Source organism: Humulus lupulus, chromosome 7, assembly GCF_963169125.1.
Source record: "Humulus lupulus chromosome 7, drHumLupu1.1, whole genome shotgun sequence".
NCBI lineage: Eukaryota > Viridiplantae > Streptophyta > Magnoliopsida > Rosales > Cannabaceae > Humulus > Humulus lupulus.
In genome coordinates, this window is record NC_084799.1 from 170,662,389 (window position 1) to 170,685,214 (window position 22,826).

General features: G+C 38.5%; 1 protein-coding gene across 1 annotated transcript; it reads left to right on the plus strand.

Annotated features, from left to right (window-relative positions):
• Window positions 1–1,637: 1,637 nt before the first annotated feature.
• LOC133792361 (uncharacterized) lies at window positions 1,638–14,837 on the plus strand (the record flags this gene model as incomplete). The annotated part of the gene is made up of 2 exons (XM_062230262.1): window positions 1,638–1,754; window positions 14,379–14,837. Coding segments are annotated over exons 1-2 (576 nt in total), but the record flags the coding sequence as incomplete, so codon positions are not given.
• Between the last annotated feature and the right edge of the window lie 7,989 nt (window positions 14,838–22,826).

The following is a 22,826-nucleotide window of genomic DNA, read 5'->3' on the forward strand; positions in this document are numbered from 1 at the left end:
GCTTTTGAAGAGAGTGTGAGTGAGTTTGTGGAGTGGTGAGAGTAAGTTTGAAGAGTGAGAAACAAATGTATTGGATTTTGGGTAGAGAGATTGAGAGAGTTTAAGTGTGTAAGTTTCAAGTGAAATAGATCTCTTTGTGGGTCTGGTGATTTTACCACCTAACCTAGTACATTTCTTTGCATTTGTCCTTTTTTTTTTCAACAAGTTAAATAAAATCAACAATTTATCGGCCAAAACAGTCCCTAAAGAGAGTGCCTGCAACATTCTTCTTTTTCTTTCTTGCAATCTCATGTATGAACTTGAATGTTAAAGACATTTTAGCGGAGTTTACATATCAACAAGAGTGTAAAAAGTGATAGTGCTCGTATCTAAATTATCCTTGGCACCAAATTAGTATAAGTTTTTTTTTTCTTTTACTTTCTCTATTAAGTCCTTGCTGGGGCCTAGGCACCTCTTTATCTTTTCTCTAATCTCTTCGTTTTCATTGGGCATCTTCAGTCTTTTTTTCTGTTCTTTTTCTATCTATCCTCTTTAAGGTGCCTAACGCATCTTTACCACCCTCTTTTTGGGTTGTTTCCTTGGCTCACTCAGTGCACTCTTTCTTTTTCATTCGTGTTCTATCCAGTAAGTACATCACTCTTTCTTTTATCTTGATTTTGATATAAATAAGAGACCTATCTCATTTATTGGAAGAAAAGAAAAAGGTTCTTTTGTAATGAATTTTATTTCTGTAAAAGAATTTTAACTTTTTTACTCTATGTGTAGCTTTTAAGGAAGTTGCTGTAACCTTGGGCTTATTATAATTAGAACAGTATGTGATGGAAAATGATGGTTCAATCCCATTCGACCACAGTCGAGTCCAAATTACAAATGACTGCTTGTCTAGTTTTGGCTGGACCGGAGTTAAAACACAATATTGAAAAGTGTTTTTTTCCCTCTAATTTTGTGCTAAACTATATATGTATATGGTCTTCGAGTAAGTGTATTATAATGATTTTATATTATAGATTTGATAATTAAAGTTTTTCTGCCATTCAAAGTTGAAATTCATTTGAAAAATACTTGGAATGAAATGAAGAAAGTATTTTTGGATAAATGCATGTTGACATCTAAGGTGGCAAACATTAGGTTGGAAATTTGTGTATCACGCATATTAATAGTCATTATATGAGCACTGGGAGCGATTCAAAACTTTGTGTGGAATCTGTACCAAATATCAAATTAGTGAGCAATTTCTTATTTAGTATTATTTTAGGATATCTATAAAAATTAGTTCTTTTTTTTTAAAAAATATTCCATTTATATTTGGCCCCACAAAAATAATACAGTGGCAAGTAACATTTACAAAAAGTTGTTTTTGTAAACAACTCATTCGTAAACAGGAAATACAATTTTGTAACAAAAAAAAATATATTTATGTAACTAACATTTAAACAACTAATTGGTGTAATTAGTTAATCAGTTCTGTAAATAACATTAACCAAATGTTACAAAAAGAAATACAGTCCATTTTTTTTAAAATAGTACAGAATTCAGTGAAAGAAAGAGAAGAAGAGAGAGATCTTGGGTGCTTGAGTTTGATGAGCTGAGTTCGATAGTGCAAAATCTCCGTGTTTCAACATTGGAGTTGTACAGAAATGAAGCTTGAAGGTGGCGGTACAATGAACTTCAAATGGCCACCCACGAATACTAGCGGCAAGTGGGGTGATGGTCACTCGCCAGCGAACAATTCTAGGCAACATGTGTTGGTGCTTGTGAGTGAAATAAATAAAGTACTGAATAAAGAAGGAATTGGAAAATGGTTGTCTATTCCATAAAGAGAACTGGTACAAAAGGCTCTATATATATCAATAGCATAGATAATTCTAGAACAGTAAAGGACACGTCTCCTATACAAATAAAGGTACATAGGAAAAATATGCAACCATATACTATATATTAACACCCCCTGCAAACTCATGGGACGTGGAGGGAGTGTGAGTTTGGTTCGAAGGTCTTGGAATCTTGAAGTCACCAAAGGTTTAGTGAGGCAGTCGGCCAACTGATTCATGGAGGGAAGATAAGAGAGACTTAGAGCCTTACGAGCTACTCATCGTTCTCTAAAAAAATGAAGATCCAACTCAACATGTTTAGTACGAGCGTGGAGAACTGGGTTGGAAGAAAAATTTAGAGTGTTGATGTTGTCACAAAACAGCTGTGGTGGTGAGGTGAGAGGAACACTCAATTTAGTTAATAAAGAGGACAACCACGCTATTTCAGTAGCTCCATTGGCGAGAGCGCGATATTCAGACTAGATGCTAGATCGAGACACAACCTTCTGCCTGGTAGAACACCATGAGATCAGATTATGGCCAAGAAAAATACAATATGCACTCGTGCTACGGCAGTCGTCGGGACACGATGCCCAATCAACATCTATGTAAGTATACAAATTATGATCCATGGATGGTTGCAGAAACAAACCAAGATGGGCTGTCCCTTTCAGATAACGGAGGACCCGTTTAACTACCTGCTTATGAAATGTGGTAGGAGCGTGCATAAATTGACACAGTCTATTGACTACAAATGTCATATCAGGTCGAGTAAGAGTGCTATATTGTCAGGTGCCAAGTATACTTCAGTATTCAGTCAGATCAGATAGAAGAGCTTCATCATTAATGGATAAAGAACCCAAGGCCAAAGGGGTGGCCAATGGCTTAGAATTGAGCATGCTAGTTTTACTGAGTAAGTCACGCACATATTTGGTCTGAATGAGGTGAAGCCTAGATGAAGAACGATGTACTTCAATACCTAGAAAATAATGGAGAGGGCCTAAATCCTTGACCGCAAAATGAGTGTGTAAATAATCCAATAAGCGAGAGATAGTTGAAGAGCAAGAACCAGTAATGATAATATCATCAACATAAACGAGAAAAATGATAACCACATCGCCTTGCTGAAACCGAAATAGAGAAGGATCAACTGTAGAGGAGAGAAAACCCCATTGTAATAAAGCAATACTTAATTTGGTGAACCATGCATGGGGTGATTACTTCAAACCATAAATAGATTTTGTGAGCCGGCATACATGGTTGGGATGTGTAGAATCAATAAATCTGGGGGGATGACTCATGTAAACTACCTTAGATAAGTCACCATGTAAAAAGGCGTTCTGAACGTCCAACTACCGTAAATGCCAATTAAAAGAGACAGCCAAGCTCGACACTAAATGGATGGTGGTGGGCTTGATAACTGGACTAAAAGTTTCAGAAAAATCAATGCCGCCAGTCTAATGGTAGCCTTTGGCGACGAGGCGTGTCTTATATCGCTCAACAGACCCATCAGCTTTTAATTTGATACGATACACCAACTTATAGCCAATGATCTTCGAGTGAGGAGGCTTAGGAACTAACTGCCATGTTTTCTTAGAAGTAAGAGCATTGAATTCTACAGCCATGGCATCACACCATTCAGAACTTTTCGAAGCTTCTTTAAACGATGATGACTCAATATGTATAGTCGGTTTAACTGTACAAAACATCTTTGGTTTGATTATACCCGCTTTGGAGCGCGTAATCATGGGGTGAGTGTTTTCAGTAGATGGTGGGGGTGGGACTGGAGGAGGATGAGGAGAGGAAGAAGTGCCATGGGGAGATATGGGTCTTGGGCTGGGTAGGGAAACAGGGGTCGGGGTGTCATGGCTAGTATGTATAGGCGGCAGAGAAGTAATATACATGGGAGAGACAGAAGCAGGGGGTGTTGGTGAAGAAACTAAGGACTAAAAATGACATGACGAGTCACATACAATCGACCGATGCCATGATCAAGGCAAAGATAGCCTTTGTGGTGATTACTATAGCCCAGGAAAAGACAAGATTTGGAGTGGAATTCCAATTTGTGGGCATTATAGGGGCGTAAAAATGGGTAACACTCACACCCAAAAATTTGTAAATGACCATAAGATGGTTGTTTGTTATACAACACAAAGTAAGGGCTAGCCTACTTCAAGATACGGGTGGGCATCCAATTAATGAGGAACACGGATGTGGTGAAGGAATAGGGCTAAAAATGCAAAGGCATATAGGCTTGAGCTATCAAAGAAGAAGAATGAAGAAGAATAGAAGAGAATGTTAAGGCTTAGAAAATGACTTATGTTGTAGAGAGAGTCTAAAAATCTAGAGAATCAAAACAAGATGTTCTGATCATCTAAAACAATCTAAAAATATGATTTCAACTCTCACTTAACATTCTTTTTATAGGCTCAATTATGTCATTTATTTTAATTAAAAAAATCAATAAAATAATAGATAATATCACCCATTAGGTCGAAATTATCATGAGTTTTAGGCTCGTGAAATTTCCCATTTAATTATAAGCTCGTTGGACTTAAAATCAATGCTCGTATTATTTTCTATTGATTAATTAATTAAATAATTATTTAATTCATTTATCAAATTAATTATTTATAATTTGAACCTTGATTTAAAATTATTTATTAATTTAGACACAAAATTTTCGTAATTAATAAATCTACCCTAAAATCTCTTTTTTTCTCTAAATTGTATAACTCTGTGAAACTATCCAAAATTGACCTGGTCAACTTTGATAATTCTAATTGATAATTAAATCAATTAATTGAGATTATCTAGATGATTTTATCCAAGGTATGGGCCTATGAAATCAAGCTCCAACAAGTTATCATAAATTTACTAACTTATTAATTTCTCGTGACTCCACTAAAGACTCAGAATTGCACTCTTGAATTCATAGAATGCTCTATAACCAATATAGTGTTGGGGTTTTATGTCCTAATTAAAACCAATTTTCTTTGTAATCTCATTTTATTATCAATAAAAGAATAGAAATCATTTTTTGACTTGGTCAATCACTTTGCTCACATGTTTTATTTTCATGATTATTTGTTTGATATAAACTTCTATTAAATCCCGAGCATATAGCTAATCATATTTATAGTGACATAATCACAATGGAATATAAATATGATTATATGTTCAAAATAAGTTAGTCCTAAGATTAGTCAGTGCACAGGATTTACACTAACTTGCCAATCTACGATATGATCTACTTACACGTCGTAGTGTTATGTTCTTTCCAGAACATTAGCAAAGTAGATAGGATCAAATGTATTTGTTACATCGGACTGGACCGATATTGACAGTAGATAGGATAAGTAAACATACCGTTATTATCTATTTTAGTCATATCATATAGTTGACCATAGGTCAATTCAATCTTAATTCTGAGTGGTTAGTATTCTAACTAATTGTATTATTTGAGTTCTTTGACTTGTTTGTAACCAGCTTACCCTACGGACTAGCCTGTACTTTCTTGGGAACTCGGTAGTATAATTGAGTGAGAGTCTAATCATAGATATGAACATCTATAGCTTCTGATGAAGAAGTGAAACAATGGTTTCCTTTTAGTTTGTTTCAATGTGCTAAATGATAGAGATCTCATTTCTGTAATTAATATTAGTTTACTAAAATATCATTTATAAGGAACTAAGTGTTTTAAGGATAAAATACAATGAGGGTAAAACAATATTTTAGTTCCATCTCATTGTAGACCATCTATAGAGGATTGAGTGACAATTATGGTTGTAACAATGGATAATTAATAACGTATCTATATTTGTTATAGAGTGTTCTATGAATTCAAGAGTACAATTTTGAGTCTTTAGCGGAGTCACGAGGAATTAATAAGTTAGTAAATTTATTTGTTAAATTTATGATAACTTATTGGAGCTTGATTCCATAGGCCCATAGTCCCCACTGTACCTTGGATAAAATCATCTAGATAGTCTCAATTAATTGATTTAATTATCAATTAGAATTATCAAAGTTGACCAGGTCAATTTTGGATAGTTTCACAGAGTTGTACAATTTAGAGAAGAAAAGAGAAATTAGGGCAGATTTATTAATTAAGATAAATTGGTATCTAAATTAATAAATAAGTTTAAATCAAGGTTCAAATTATAAATAATTAATTTGATAAAGGATTTAAATAATTATTTAATCAATAGAAAATAATACAGGCCTTGATTTTAAGTCCAATAGGCTTATAATTAAATGAGAAATTTCACGGGCCTAAAGCCCATGAGAATTTCGACCTAGGGATGATAATTGGTGTAATGCCCCGAAATCCTTAATGTAGTTTAATGGCTGGATTAGTAGGCCGGGAGGGCCATAACTATTTAATTATGCCATTAATTGATAATATGCTTGTCTATGTGAATTATATTATAATATGATGTTAAATGCATGCATGTGGGTCCACATTTCATAACAGGGGTGTTTTGGTAATTTGGCCCGTTGAGGGCATAATTGTATATTTGTATGCATGTCGGTGATATATTGTTGAGACTACATTATAATGTGGGTTTGTTCGAGCTATTCGGCACGAGACGATCTTGGAATATTGATTAGCGGTCTAGTCATAACAGGTTTAAGTTCGGGGCTCGGGATGAGTCTCGGGGTGATTGTAATGATTAGAATGTTGCCGGGAATTAAAGGGTAACAGGATGTGAATTATTGGTGTTTGAGATTATCAAGAATAGCGAGAATTGGAGAGTGTTAATTATGATTAACGAGATAGATGGGAAATACCAATTTTGCCCTTGGGAGCCTTTAGAAACCCTTAATTGACCAAGGGGTATAATGGTCTTTTCACCCCTAGGATTGGTATAAACTATCTTAGGCTGTGAAAAAGAGGAAAAACAGAGTAAGTTCTTGAAGTTTTCCCGTACCTCTTTCTCCTTCATTTTCTTTGTGATTTTTGAGCCATTGTTGAGGATTCAAGCTTGGGAAGTAAGTTTTGGGAGTTTGAGAGAGTGTTCTACCATTGAAGAGCATCACAATCTGAGTTTGAGGTAAGTTTCTAGCCACTAGTTCCCTGGTTTGCTCTGTTTTAGTTTTAGTTTTCAGCTTATGGTTTTGATGTGGGAAGTTGGAATTAATGGAAGTTTTGGTTGGTGTTTAACTTGGGTTTTGATGAGGGGGTGATGTAGATCAAGTTTATGGGTTGTATTGGGTGTTTGGGTGGTGTTTTGGTTTGGTTTGAAAGATTAGTTTCAAGGAAATCGCAAGGGAGGAAAAACCAAAGTTTTGGTTGAAGTGTAGGTTGGGCCGCGGCTCATGCTGGGTGCTGAAGGAGGCCGTCTCTGTTTGAGGGGCGGGCCGTGGCATGGCTAGGGAGGGCCGCGGCCCTTAGTGTCATTTTGGCCAGAAATGAGTTTTTGGCTCGAGGATTCTAGCCTTAGGCCTCGGGATTGATCCTACTACCCGGTTTAGTAGGATTCGATGTCTCGGAGGCTAGGTTTTGGTTTGGGAACCTTTGTTATTAATTTTATTGATGGAATCCCATAATTGGTTATGACCAAGTAACTGCTAAGGGACAAAAAGACAGGTCGTTCTCAAGGGTCGTTCTTATATTAATTCTCGCTCGAACCAGAGGTAAGAGAACTGCACCCCGTATGTGACATGCATGGTTGTTCATGAGGAATGTTGATTATGTAAATGTGGTCATGAATTGATTATTGAATGCTTAGCAAATCTTGCTTACTTGTGCATGGTACTGACTCATTAGTCAGATTTGGCAAAGGTGTCAGTATCAACTGTGAAGTTGGGACTTATTTGTAACGACCCAAAAATCACTAACATGGCTCAAGGGCCTTGATTAGTGTGCCGGGAGGGCATATTTGGTCCATGTGTGGATTAATTGATTAAATACATGATTATATGTCAAGAATGCATGTTTGATTATATGAATGTTAAATTGTGATTAAATGTTAGAATTGTGAGAACCACATTATTATGTGGACAAATTAGTAGCGTGCGACCTGAGGCGATCCTAGGGAGCTAGATAGCGGGAAAAGTCACAACGAGGCTTAATAGTTGACTTTGGATAAATCAGGGGTATTTTGGGTATCGGGTAGTTATTTAGACTATCGGGTTATGAAAATAAATATATGGAGATATATTTGAGGTTAGGAAGTCTAGGCGGGGATATTGGGGAAATTTTACCGGTTTGCCTCGGGGACGGTTCCGGCACCCCGAGCCTCGGGTTTGACCTAAATGATAAGGTTAGATTTGCAAAAAAAATATAAAACCGTAGAAAGAAATAAACCGACCCTTTTTCCTTCTCAGCACTTTTCTTTCTCTCAAGGAAACTAAGAAGAAAACACAAGGAACACTGAGAATTTTGGAGAAATTGCTGGAATTTGAGCTGGGATTTCAGAAGAATTCAGAGGGGAAATTAGAGGCTAGCTCAAGGATTATCCAGGGAAAATTTAATCAAGGCTAAGGTAAGAATTAAACTGTGTTTTGAAGTTAGAAACTTTGAGCTTTTGGCTGAGTAATGAGATGATTGCGATATTGATGTTTAAGGTTGAATTGGAGCTGGAAAACTTGGGAATTAACAGGGATTCTGCTTAGAAAATGAGTTCAGCTGAAGAGGTAAGTTATAATTCATGATTTAGAGGCTTGAATTCGAGTTTTGCATGGTTGGTTTTAGTGTTTGAAGTTCTTAAGTTTCAGAAATTGAAGATGGGATTTCCATGAGTTCTAGGTTGAGTTTTCAGTTGAATTATGATGTTTAAATCATTCTAAAAGTGTTGGGATTAATTGGTTTTAAATTAGGAAACTTTGGGATGATTTTGGGTAAGGTTTAGGTGTTGAAAATGGTGGAATTTCTAGGCACGAGGGGTAGGGTCGCGGCTCTATTCTAGAGCGCTGCGGCCCTAGGATGCGAAGGAGCCAAGGAGGCTCGGCCAGGGATGAGCGCCACGGCGCCCAAAGCAAGGGTCGCGGCGCGTGTCTTCTTCCAGGGAGGCCCTAGGTTCTGTTTTAGGGTAGGGCCGCAGCCCCTAGGTGTGTACTTGAACGTTTAGGGTTTTAGAGCACGAGAATCTAGCCTAGAGTGCTCGGGATTGATTTCACCACCGTACTTGGTGGAATTTGGTTTCCCAGAAGTTAGTTCTGTATCTAGAAACCCTTATCTGAATATTAATGGAAACCTATATCTTGGTTGTGACTAGGTGTTGAGGCTAGGGCTTGGGTACGGATCGTGCTCGAGAAGCGTTGCTCGTAAACAGTAATCGCAAAGATCAAAGGTAAGAAAACTGCACCTGGTTGTATATCTGTGATGGGACTAAGGGTTCCCTATTGCGTATGCTTGAAAGGATGGTATTATTCCATGCAAACTAATCAGTGAACCAACGACCTAAGAGTGCCAAGGGTTACACTAGCGCACAGGGCGCAGCTTGGCCACTGGCAGCCGAGGACAGCTTAATATGCGCTGAGCTCGGTTTAAGCGGGCCGGAGTCAGTAGGGGCAAACAGAGGGTGCGGCCTAAGTTGTCGGCCTTGATTATTGTGTGATTTGGATGCTATGAGACTTGAATGTTATAAGTGATTAATTGCATCCTTGATTCTGAACATATATGTTGAATGGTTAACGTGGATTATTTGTTAAAAGATCATGCTTAGTGAATTTACTATTTGTTATTATTGTTTGTGTTGCACATTATGTTTTCTTGCTGGGCCTTGGCTAATGGGTGCTACGTGGTGCAGGTAAAGACAAGGGAAAACTTGATCAGCCCTAATTTGGAGAGCTTTGCGAGCGGAATGTACATGACCAGTTGCTCAGCCGCCACGGTTGAGGTTTTAGGCAGGGACGCGAGACCCAGAAATGTTCATTTTGCCTTAGTATGGCTGACAATTGTCCGTATTTTGGAGAGACTGTAATCCAACTTTTAAACTCTGTTTTTTACGGGATCCCATGTATATAACTGTTTAATTATATAAAATGTAACTTTTGAGACCAAAACCTTTTTAACCCTAGCTCATACATGTTTAGTGACACGTTTTTAAATTAATGACTTGGTTAGCAAGTCTTGCACCTTTATAAGTACACAGTGTAGCGATCTTGGCTATCCAGGACGTTACAACTTGGTATCAGAGCATCCTAGGTTTAAAGGCTCCTGAAGACCGACTGGACATGTACATTCGCTGCTAGAGACAAGCTCGATTCAGGGATTTGGTAATGTGTATATGTGCTTATATACTTATATGCCTGGAATGAACTATGATTGTTGTTATCTGTTGGATAAATAGGGAGCATGAGATACTGATAGGGCCTGTCCCTTGACTGTTGTGTGAGAATATTGAGGCATTCTTATTAGCAGCCGGTGCATGTGGATAAATGCCTATATGTTGATTGGTTGTGTGTGGTTATGTTCCATTGGTGGATTTTGGGGAAGCTTTTACTATGTCATCATGGTCTGACTGCTGAGTCATTGATTAGAGATTAACTTGGATAGCTATGCATCCAAGAAAATCTACGTGACTAGCTGCCACTAGGTCCGGGACCGGGGGTGATGACCAGGGCCAAATTCCTCCGCCAGTCCCTGAAAACTGGCACCAGTTAATGGCAGATATGCAGGCTCGATTACAGAGCCAGGATGAACATATTCGCCTATTGCGATAGCAGGCTCCATCAGGGAGCGCTGCCCCCATTGTACCACCTGCAGCAGTACCAGTTGTTCAGTCTGGGGAGGTTGGGAACAGGTGGGAGCCGTTATATGAGTGTTTCAGGAAGCAGCAACCTCCAATCTTTGAAGGGGGACCAGATCCATTGAAAGCCGAGCAATGGCTAACCATGATTACTACAATTCTGGATTTCATGAGGATAGAGGGGCATTATAGAGTGGCCTGTGTCACTTATATGTTGAGAGAGGATGCCCGCATCTGGTGGGAAGTGGCACCGTAGACCAGGGATGTTACTGCTTGGAGTTGGGAAGGTTTCAGGGATTTGTTCAGTCAGAAATATTACAATGTTGCCATCAGGGCAGCAAAAGTCAATGAGTTTGTGAGTCTGGTGCAAGGCAATATGACTGTTACTGAATATGCCCTAAAATTTGACAGACTTGCGAAGTTTGCACCAGATCTTGTGCCTACTGATGCTGCTAGGCAAGATCGATTTATCAGGGGGCTTAATGCTATGATAGCCCGGGATGTCAGGATTACAGCAATACCTGGAGGAACAACTTATGCCCAGGCCGTTGAGAAGGCTCTTACTGCTGAAGAAGCGGAGAATAAGATTTGGAAAGAAAGTGCAGTGAGACGTGAGGGCCGCAGAGTGGTGCCTCCTTATTCAGGGACAGGTAGGGGTGGAGGCCCCAGTGACGTCAAGAGAAAGGCTCCTAACACTTTGACTGCTGCTGGTCCTGATAGGAGGGGTCAGGGTGGTCAGGGTGGCGGCGTGGCATGGCGGACCTATCCAGAGTGCCCGAGGTGTAGAAGACGCCATCCGGGTGAGTGTCGGGCCAAGGCTTGCTTTGTATGCGGAACAGTAGGGCATCTCAGGAAAGACTGCCCAACAGTGAAGAAAGGTGAAGCAGGGAAGGTGGATAGCTTGAATCCAACTCGAGTATTCACCTTGACTCAGGAAGAGGCCGAGGCTAGTCCCTCGGTAATGACAGGTCAGCTTTCTAGCGTTGGCTCTCCTTTTACAGTATTGATTGATTCTGGTGCTACACATTCTTTTGTTTCTAGTAGAGTGATTGATAGATTGTGTAGACCTAGTGAGTATCAAACTGCAGGGTTTGGGACTTTATTGGCTACAGGAGAACTGGTAGTTTCTAGGAGATGGATTAGGGCACTACTAGTGATGGTTGATGGTAGAGAACTTGCGGTGGATCTGATTGAGTTAGATATGGAGGATTTTGATATGATCTTAGGGATGGATTGGTTGGTCAGGTATGGAGCTATTATTGACTGCAGGAAAAAGATGGTGACTTTTGAGCCTGAGGGCGAGGTTCCTTTTGTCTTTGTGGGTGCGGTGCCTGGACTCCGCGTACCCATGATTTCGGCATTGAGGGCCAGAGACTTGTTACAGGGTGGATGTATAGGTTTTCTGGCTAGTGTGGTAGATACTACCAGGGTTATGCTGGCAGGGCTGGGAGAGACCAGATTGGTGTGTGAGTTCTTAGACGTATTTCCTGAGGACCTACCAGGGTTGCCGCCACGCAGGGAGATTCAGTTTGAGATTGAGTTGGCACCGGGGACAGAACCAGTATCACGGGCACCATATAGGATGGCTCCAGCAAAGTTGAAGGAATTGAAGATACAGTTGCAAGAACTTCTGGATTTGGGATTCATCAGGCCTAGTTATTCTCCATGGGGCGCTCCAGTGTTGTTTGTTAAGAAGTAGGACCAGACTTTGAGGATGTGTATAGACTATAGAGAATTGAACAAGTTGACTATCAAGAATAAGTACCCTCTACCAAGGATTGATGACTTGTTTGATCAACTGCAGGGAAAGACGGTGTTCTCAAAGATTGATCTTCGATCTGGTTATCACCAGCTGAGGATCAAAGATGAGGATATACCGAAGACAGCCTTTCGGACACGGTATGGGCATTATGAGTTCTTGGTCATGTCTTTTGGTCTGACCAATGCCCCGACAGCTTTTATGGATCTGATGAACAGGGTGTTCAGGGAATTCTTGGATCAGTTCATCATTTTCTTCATTGACGACATCTTGGTTTACTCCAGTTCAGAGGCAGAGCATGAGCAGCATCTTTGACAGGTTTTACAGAGGTTAAGGGAGCATCGGTTGTATGCCAAGTTTAAGAAGTGTGAGTTTTGGTTGCTAGAGGTGACTTTTCTTGGGCATATAGTTGGAGCAGAAGGGATTAAGGTGGATCCGTCCAAGGTAGAAGCAGTAAGAGATTGGCCGAGGCCAAGGAACGCCTCAGAGGTGCGGAGTTTCCTTAGGTTGGCAGGTTATTACAGACGGTTCGTAGAAGGGTTCTCAAAGATTTCTTCACCGATGACAGAATTGACAAGAAAGAATCAAAAGTTTGTTTGGTCAGAGAAGTGTGAGAACAACTTCCAAGAATTGAAGCGACGACTTATTTCTGCACCTGTGCTGAGTCTTCTTTCGGAGGAAGGAAAGTTTGTGGTTTACTGTGATGCATCAAGGATGGGTTTAGGCTGTGTGTTGATGCAGAATGAGAAAGTTATAGCCTATGTATCTCGGCAGCTGAAGGAGTATGAGCAGCGGTATCCTACTCATGACTTGGAACTAGCAGCAGTGGTATTCGCACTAAAGGTTTGGTGGCATTATCTGTATGGGGAGAAGTGCGAGATATACACTGACCACAAGAGTTTGAAATATTTCTTCACTCAGAAGGATCTGAACATGAGGCAGAGGCGTTGGTTGGAGCTGGTTAAGGATTATGACTGTGATATCCTTTACCACCCAGGGAAAGCCAATGTAGTGGCGAATGCATTGAGCCGGAGGGGCCCATGGCAGTTGTATAGCTCCACCCAGATTTCGAGGGAGTTAGCTGATGAAATGTCCAGAGCAAGGATAGAATTGGTGGTGGGCCAGTTAGCTAATATTACCTTGCAGTCGACCCTGCTGGAGAGGATTAAGGAGGGACAATTGGTGGATGCGCAGTTGCAGGAAGTCAGGCATCATGTTCTAGCGGGGACAGCTAAGGATTATTCCATCTCTGAGACTGGTATGCTTCGATATTAGGGGCGGATCTATGTTCCAGCAGATGAGGGGATCAGACGAGAGATACTGGATGAGTCTCACACTACGCCATACTCACTTCATTCGGGTACCAAAAAGATGTATCAAGATCTACAGACATTATATTGGTGGCCAAGGATGAAGAAGGATGTGGTAGAGTATGTGTCTAGATGTTTGACATGTCAGCAGGTAAAGGCTGCGCATTAGCGACCTGCAGGATTGCTTCAGCCTTTGGGTATCCCAGAGTGGAAGTGGGAGGACATCACCATAGATTTTGTAGGAGGGTTACCCAGAACAATGGGACTTTGTGACTCGGTGTGGGTGATAGTGGACAGATACACCAACTCAACTCATTTTCTGCCAGTGAAGTCGATGTACTCAGTGGAACAGTATGCAGAGTTGTATGTGAGGGAGATAGTTCGTCTCCATGGGGTTCCAAAGTCTATTGTATCTGATCGAGACCCTATCTTTACCTCCAAGTTTTGGGGAGCTCTGCAGAGAGTCATGGGGACTCAGTTGAAGTTTAGCACAACTTTTCATCCTCAGACTAACGGACAGTCTGAAAGGACTATTCAGGTTTTGGAGGACATGCTTAGGGCGTGTGTGATTGACTTCGAGGGATCTTGGAGTAAGTATCTTCCGTTGATCGAATTTTCATATAACAACAGTTACCAGTCCACGATTGGAGTGGCTCCTTATGAGATGTTATATGGAAGGAAGTGTAGATCACCCATTCATTGGGATGAGATGGGTGAGAGGAGATATTTAGGGCCAGACATGGTCCAGAGGACTAACGAGGCTATTGAGAAGATTCGAGCCAGAATGCTTGCTTCGCAGAGTAGACAGAAAAGCTACGCTGATCCTAAGCGTAGGAATGTGGAGTTCCAGGTTGGGGACCATGTGTTTTTACGAGTCTCACCATTGAGAGGGGTGAGGAAATTTGGGGTAAAGGGCAAGCTGAGCCCTCGGTTTGTTGGACCTTTTGAGATTTTGGAAAGGATTGGACAGGTGGCTTATAGGTTGGCCTTGCCACCATCGCTGTCAGGAGTTCATGACGTGTTTCATGTCTCCATGTTGCGGAAGTATGTTTCAGATACGACACATGTGCTGAAGTATGAGGACTTAGAGTTACAGAAAGACTTGTCCTATGAAGAGCGACCAGTTCAGATTTTGGATCGGAAGGACAAAGTTTTACGGAATAAGATAATTCCGTTTGTGAAAGTGTTGTGGAGAAATAGTAAGGTTGAGGAAGCGACCTGGGAGTTAGAGACAGCGATGCGGGATCAGTATCCCGAGTTATTCAGGTAAATTTCAAGGATGAAATTCTCAGTAGGAGGGGATAGTTGTAACGACCCAAAAATCACTAACATGGCTTAAGGGCCTTGATTAGTGTGTCGGGAGGGCATATTTGGTCCATGTGTGGATTAATTGATTAAATACATGATTATATGTCAAGAATGCATGTTTGATTATATGAATGTTAAATTGTGATTAAATGTTATAATTGTGAGAACCGCATTATTATGTGGACAAATTAGTAGCGTGCGACCTGAGGCGATCCTAGGGAGCTAGATAGCGGGAAAAGTCACAATGGGGCTTAATAGTTGACTTTGGATAAGTCAGGGGTATTTTGGGTATCGGGTAGTTATTTAGACTATCAGGTTATGAAAATAAATATATGGAGATATATTTGAGGTTAGGAAGTCTAGGCGGGAATATTGGGGAAATTTTACCGTTTTGCCTCGGGGACGATTCCGGTACCCCGAGCCTCGGGTCTGACCTAAATGATAAGGTTAGATTTGCAAACAAAAAATAGAAAACAGTAGAAAGAAATAAACCGACCCTTTTTCCTTCTCAGCTCTTTTCTTTCTCTCAAGGAAACTAAGAAGAAAACACAAGGAACACTGAGAATTTCGGAGAAATTGCTAGAATTTGAGTTGGGATTTCAGAAGAATTCAGAGGGGAAATTAGAGGCTAGCTCAAGGATTATCCAGGGAACATTTAATCAAGGCTAAGGTAAGAATTAAACTGTGTTTTGAAGTTAGAAACTTTGAGCTTTTGGCTGAGTAATGAGATGATTGCGATATTGATGTTTAAGGTTGAATTGGAGCTGGAAAACTTGGGAATTAACAGGGATTCTGCTTAGAAAAGGAGTTCAGCTGAAGAGGTAAGTTATAATTCATGATTTAGAGGCTTGAATTCGAGTTTTGCATGGCTGGTTTTAGTGTTTGAAGTTCTTGAGTTTCAGAAATTGAAGATGGGATTTCCATGAGTTCTAGGTTGAGTTTTCAGTTGAATTATGTTGTTTAAATCATTCTAAACGTGTTGGGATTAATTGGTTTTAAATTAGGAAACTTTGGGATGATTTTGGGTAAGGTTTAGGTGTTGAAAATGGTGTAATTTCTGGGCACGAGGGGTAGGGCCGCGACTCTGTTCTAGAGCGCTGCGGCCCTAGGATGTGAAGGAGCCAAGGAGGCTCAGCCAGGGGTGAGCGCCGCAGCGCCCAAAGCAAGGGCCGCGGCGCATGTCTTCTTCCAGGGAGGCCCTAGGTTCTGTTTTAGGGCAGGTTCGTTGCTTGGCTTCAAGGGCCGCAACCCCTAGGTGTGTACTTGAATGTTTAGGGTTTTAGAGCACGGGAATCTAGCCTAGAGTGCTCAGGATCGATTTTACCACCGTGCTTGGTGGAATTTGGTTTCCCGGAAGTTAGTTCTGTATTCGGAAACCCTTATCTGAATATTAATGGAACCCTATGTCTTGGTTGTGACTAGGTGTTGAGGCTAGGGCTCGGGAACGGATTGTGCTCGAGAAGCGTTGCTTGTAAACAGTAACCACGAAGATCAAAGGTAAGAAAACTGCACCTGGTTGTATATTTGTGATGGGATTAAGGGTTCCCGAATGCGTATGCTTGAAATGATGGTATTATGCCATGCAAACTAATCATTGAACCAACGGCCTAAGAGTGCCAAGGGTTACACTAGCACACAGGGTGCGGCTTGGCCACTGGTAGCCGAGGACAGCTTAATATGCGCTGAGCTTGGTTTAAGCGGGCCAGAGTCAGTAGGGGCAAACAGAGGGTGCGGCCTAAGTTGTCGGCCCTGATTATTGTGTGATTTGGATGCTCTGAGACTTGAATGTTAGAAGTGATTAATTTCATCCTTGATTATGAATATATATGCTGAATGGTTAACGTGGATTATTTGTTAAAAGATCATGCTTAGTGAATTTACTATTTGTTATTATTGTTTGTGTTGCACATTATGTTTTCTTGCTGGGCCTTGGCTCACGGGTGCTACGTGGTGCAGGTGAAGGCAAGGGCAAACTTGATCAGTCCTGATTTGGAGAGCTCTGCGAGCAGAATGTACATGACCAGTTGCTCAACTGCCACGATTGAGGTTTTAGGCAGGGACGCGAGACCCAAAAATGTTCATTTTGCCTTAGTATGGCTGACAATTGTCCGTATTTTGGAGAGACTGTAATCCAACTTTTAAACTCTGTTTCTTACGGGATCCCATGTATATAACTGTTTAATTATATAATATGTAACTTTTGAGACCAAAACCTTTTTAACCCTAGCTCATACATGTTTAGTGACATGTTTTTAAATTAATGACTTGGTTAGCAAGGCTTGCACCTTTATAAGTACACAGTGTAGCGGTCTTGGCTATCCAGGACGTTACATTATTAGTCAAGTTTGGCAATGGTACTGGGCACTGGTCACACAGTGCTGACTCATAAGTCAGAAACGACCTTAGCGCGATTAACGCAACCCAATAAAGATTAGATCTAATCGATATCTGCATTGGATGACTCAAAGAGCATTAATGCCCGACCGACCTCAAGTTCGATGAAAACTAAAAAGTGCTTGTGTGACTTACCCATTAGTCACTCATCTGTTAAGTTAGAGACTTACCCATCAGTCTCTCATCTGATTAAGCTAGTGACTTACCCAACAGTCACTCATCTGTTAAGGCTAGTGACTTATCTAGCAGTCACATATCTTCTTAAATTAGTGACTCGTTTATCAGTCACTCAGTATCGTTTACCAGAACCTCAAGTGTTGAATCACTCATCTGTTTAAGAGCTATAAGCTCTGTGTGATTATAATGATAATCAGTTGATAATGTTTGTATGCAATACTGTGTTTTCTTGCTGGGCCTTGGCTCATGGGTGCTATGTGGTGCAGGTAAAGGGAAAGAAAAGCTCACCCAGCCTTGAGTGGAGAGCTTAGGTGGTGATGTGTACATATGTGGCTGCTTGACCGCCTCGACCAAGGAGTTCTCAGAGGAACTAGGGGTTTACCCTATTTTTGCCGCTTAGGTCGGCGGGTTTGTAAATTTGAAACAATAATGACCATTTTGAGTTGTAAATAACTTGTAAATGTTTTTATGGGCCCATGAACATTTTTATGTAATAAAATATTTCCTTTCCTTTTTATTGATTTTCCACCTTAGTTTGTTAATAACACTTAGATGCACGTTTTTAACCAAAGGACTCGGGTAGCGGGTCAAATTTCCGGTTCACCATAACTGTTATGGGGTATCCAGGACGTTACAATTGGATATTATTTTATTGAGTATTAGTTAAATAAATGACCTAATGGATCCTATAAAAGGAATGCTAAGTTAGAGTTGAAATTAAAATTTTGTCAGATGCTTTTTGAGAAGATATGAAGATCTAGTCTTGATGCTCTAGGTTTTAGATTCTCTCTTCAGCATAAGTCCTTTTCTAAACCTCAATATTCCTTTCTCTTCTTCTCTTTGTATATATGTCATGTGTTGAGAATTGTCCACTCTAGTTTAGGTGATTCTAAGGATACTTTGGAAGGCTATGAAGAAAATTGAAGAACAGTTCAGTTTCTTGGTGATACCCTGCGACAGAAAGGATACAAGGGTTAGAGAATTTGAAGGAATGACTCAATCATTCTACTGCACAATAATGTAAGTGTTTTTATCATTATCTATGTATGAATTAAATTTTAGAAACATGTTCTAGGTTGTCTCATATTAATTTGTTTAATATAAGATTTACATGAAAATAACCAAGAACCTGTATAAGATTTCCCAACAACTGGCCTCAGAGCCTTTGGTAATCTTTATTTTCATGCATGAACATGGTAAAATTGAAATTTGATGTGTTCAGTAATTAAATGGATTTCATGTTTTTTATGAAGCATATTGAATTTTATGTGATTATTGGCATATTTGGATTATTTTGTTGTGTTTTATTTGCAAATAATTTTTATATAAATGCTCTATTTGATGTAAAACATGATAAAAATTATTTAGAAAACGTTTTTGGGTTGAAAAATTACACAAAATTTTATTAATTTTTTTTCGGGCTCTGGTTGCGACTTTTTCACATGTCATGACCTGCGATTAATTTTTCTTAAAATTTTGGGTTCAGACCGCGGTCATTTTTTCACAAATCGCGGCCTGCGAAGATTTTTTCTTAAATTTTCAGGCTCTAGTTGCGTCCATTTTTTTTCTGGCTGCGACCAGCGATGAATTTTTTCTTAAAATTCGAATTTTGAATGTATTTTTTAATGGGTTAATACAAAAATATTACATCTTTCTATTATTTAATTTTTTTTAAATACGATATTTTGTTGTTTGATCTTTTAAAAATAGATAATTTCTACAAAGATTCAAATTAAAATTTAAAAATAGGTTAACTAATTAATTTTAACTATATTAATATATTAAAATATTAGAATTAAGTTATTAGCTATTTAAGATATTTTTTAATACTTGATATTTTTTTAAAATATGATATTTTAAGATATTAATATTAGATTATTCTATGGATTTTAATATTTAATTTATTTGAAATTTGAAAATTTGTTGAATAGATATTTTTATAGATATTTGAATTTGGTTAACTGTTTAAGATTTTTTTTTCAAAAACAGTAGATGATATTTGTTTTAAAAATTTATAACTTTTTAGATTTTAAAAATATCATTTTTTTTCAAATCAATTAATAAAATACTTTATAATAAATGGGATTTAAATTAACTTTGGTTAATTTTTGATAAATCCTATTTAAATTAAATTAATATTATTTTCAAAATGACCCAAAACTAAGTTGATTGTTGATAAATAAAATATAAATTAACTTTGGTTAATTGTTGATAAATTTCATTTAAATTGACTTATTTATTTTTTGCAAAATTTAATTAATTTGAATTTTGGATAAATTATGGAAAATTAATTGTGGTATTTTTGCAAATGAAATAAATTGTTGTGTTTTTACATAAATTCAGACTTGCTCATATAGTAACATGATTAGGCCTATCCAATTATAATATGTCTGTTTGAATTATATGTGGTATTTTTGCAATTGGGCTTAGATGCATATTGTGGCCCATATGTTTGCTTAATATATGGATTTTGCCAAATAAAATATTCATAAAATGATAGGTTTTATTTGGGCCCATTAGAAAATGTAAAGTTTAAATTCCTCTCTTGTATGTGATTCCACTTGTGAAGGCCCATTTGCTTTACACAACTATAATGAGCCTAATCAATTAATAACAATTACTAAAACGAAGGTTTAAATTCCTGTCTTTTGGACCTTGTGTGGAAGTTAGGGGACCTTAGTAGTGGGAACAACATACTGGACCCAACCCTCCTTCATGCAAGCCTAATTGTTAAGACCCATTTGCCTAAGTTGGACTTAATTGTATAGGTTCATTATAATAGTTAAACCTAAATATTGACTAGCAACAAATTAATTCTAAATTAATTGAATTTGTTTCAATGTGACACTTTAGAATCAATAGAAGATTATAGGACTTTGGTTTTAAAAAAAAATTTAAAATTTTTTGGAGAACCATTGTCATTAATTTTCGAAAAATAATAATAAAAATACTATTTTTATAATGAGCTTATTTTAAGAATTATATTCGATCTCCACCGTTGGTTTAACAAGGTCAATAGCTTAATGGAGCCTTGAGACGCTTTGATTCGTCCCCCTACAGAAGGTGTTCATTAGTTATTTTGACAAGGTTAAATTTCAAAAGATAGATAATTATAGGTCAAATTCTACTAGAATCACCCCTACGGTGACTACTAGGACTAAATCTATTGATTATTGAAACCGTGGTTCTAGCTCATAAAATAGGAGATTTTGTTTTCTTATTTTGATCGAATAGTAGGTTGTTAATGATGGTGTCCATTATTAAATGAGTTTACAACTCTATTTAACTAATGATACTTTTTGACTCTCACTAACTGTGACAACGATATCATAGAATAGATAAAAACCTAGAGAAATAGAGATATGATTATTTGGTATTTTTTTTTTTCATATCTTACATATTTTTGGTATATGGCGAGCTATTTCTTGAAATTAGAGTGAATAGAAGTTTTATTGAGCACAAGAGATTGATTTCTATTTTATTGATAATTGGTAGTTTTAAGTATGACCGTGTCTACTCCCATCCTTTCTCAACTTTCTATGAAGAAACTCACTGGAGAAAACTTCCATAAGTGGAAGCAGAACATCAACATTGTGTTGATTGGTGACAATGCCGAGTTCGTCATGACTGAGGAATCCCTAGAAGTTCCAATTAAAAGAGCTCCAAAGTCCGTAAGAGATAAATATGAGCGTTGTCAGGCGGCTAACAACAAGGCACGGTACTACATGTTGACTAGTATGGTCGACACTCTCAAGACAAAGATGGAGAATGTCGAGATGACCTACTAAATCATGGATCAACTCCAAGACATGTTTGGTGCCAAGTCAGCGCAGACTCATTTTGAGGCCACCAAGAAATTTTCCAATGCTCGGATGGCACCATCTCCACACGTTTGTGATCAACTCAACTATGGTTTGATGTAGCTCATGAATGAGCTTCAGACTTTTGAGTCTATCATGGGTGGACAAAGTAAGGGAGGAGAAAAGAAGACTACTGCTACTACCGCTGATCTAGCTAAGCCTGAAGCTAACCAAGCTTCGTCTTTGAAAGCCGGAAACAAGATGAAAGATGGACAAAACAACAATGCCAAGCCTGCAAAGACGAGTGCACAACCAAGTGCACAGACGCCTAAGGGGAAGAACAAGAAAAACAAGAAATGTAAAGGTAAGTGTTTCCACTGCAAAGAGAAAGGGCATTGGAAACAAGATTTCCCCCAGTTTTTAGCAGTGAAAAACAAAGCTTCTTGAATCGTGGGAGGAAGTGGATGAAGGCGGCTTAATGCTTAGTGTTAGGAATGGAGCATTCGTTGTGGTCCAAGCTAGAGGAAGAGTTCGTCTGAAGTCCGGAAATAAATTTTTAATTTTGAATAATTTATTTTTTATTCCAGATTTTAGTAGATATTTAATTTTAGTTTCCACGTTGCTATTAGAACAATTTGTTATGACTTTCACAAGTTTTAATATATCTATTTCTTTCAATGGATCACAATTGTGTATTGCATTTTTGGAAAATAAGCTTTATATTTTGAGTACATGTACTCCATTTCCTGTTTCATGGCTTTGAACCATAGTTCCTTTTCAGGGCTAGCCATTGCCTTTTTTAAAGACAACGGATCATTGCAACAAGTGTCACCAACAACTGTAGCGAATTGGGTTTCACCAAACCATAGTGAATTGGGTTCCTAGAAACCCTCCCACTACGACGAGGCTCTATGACTGTTTTCTGAGAAACATTGCTACTTTCTTCATTTAAATCAACTTATGTTAGTTGGACATGAAGAGTGGGAATTTCATCATCAACTTGTGTTGATGACGATGAAACATTAGTTAGAGTCAATTCTTCAACCATCTCCTCTAAAACTACTTTGCTACGCGGTTTGAAGTTTTGGACATAGTCATTTTCAAGAAATGTAGCATTCTGATAACTCTTGAATAAAGAGATATTTCATGCGCTTTTGAACTTATAATTGTGGAAAAATCGATAGTGATGTTGGTTTATTATTAGCTTTTGTAACTAACTTTTGTGTTTTTATGATCTTAGTTAAGTTTAGTTGTTTTTGTATTTTTTGATAGATAATGGGTTGAAGACAATAGTTTCATGGATAGATATTTGTACAAAGAATGAAACTAAAGTTGTGAAACTATCTAAGTTAAATTTTGATTGCTGAAATAGCAAGTTTGCGGTAGCAAAGCAGATTTTGCTGAAGCATTTTGATCAGGTTGCTTTTGGACATCTATGCGTGCTTGGAAATTCAGAGGGTGAGATGGAATAATGGCTGAGGTGGCAAGTACACAAAGCATAAGTCAATATTAGAAGCAAATGTCAAAGGAAAGAACAAAAAAGACCCACGTATATACGAAAAGGAGGG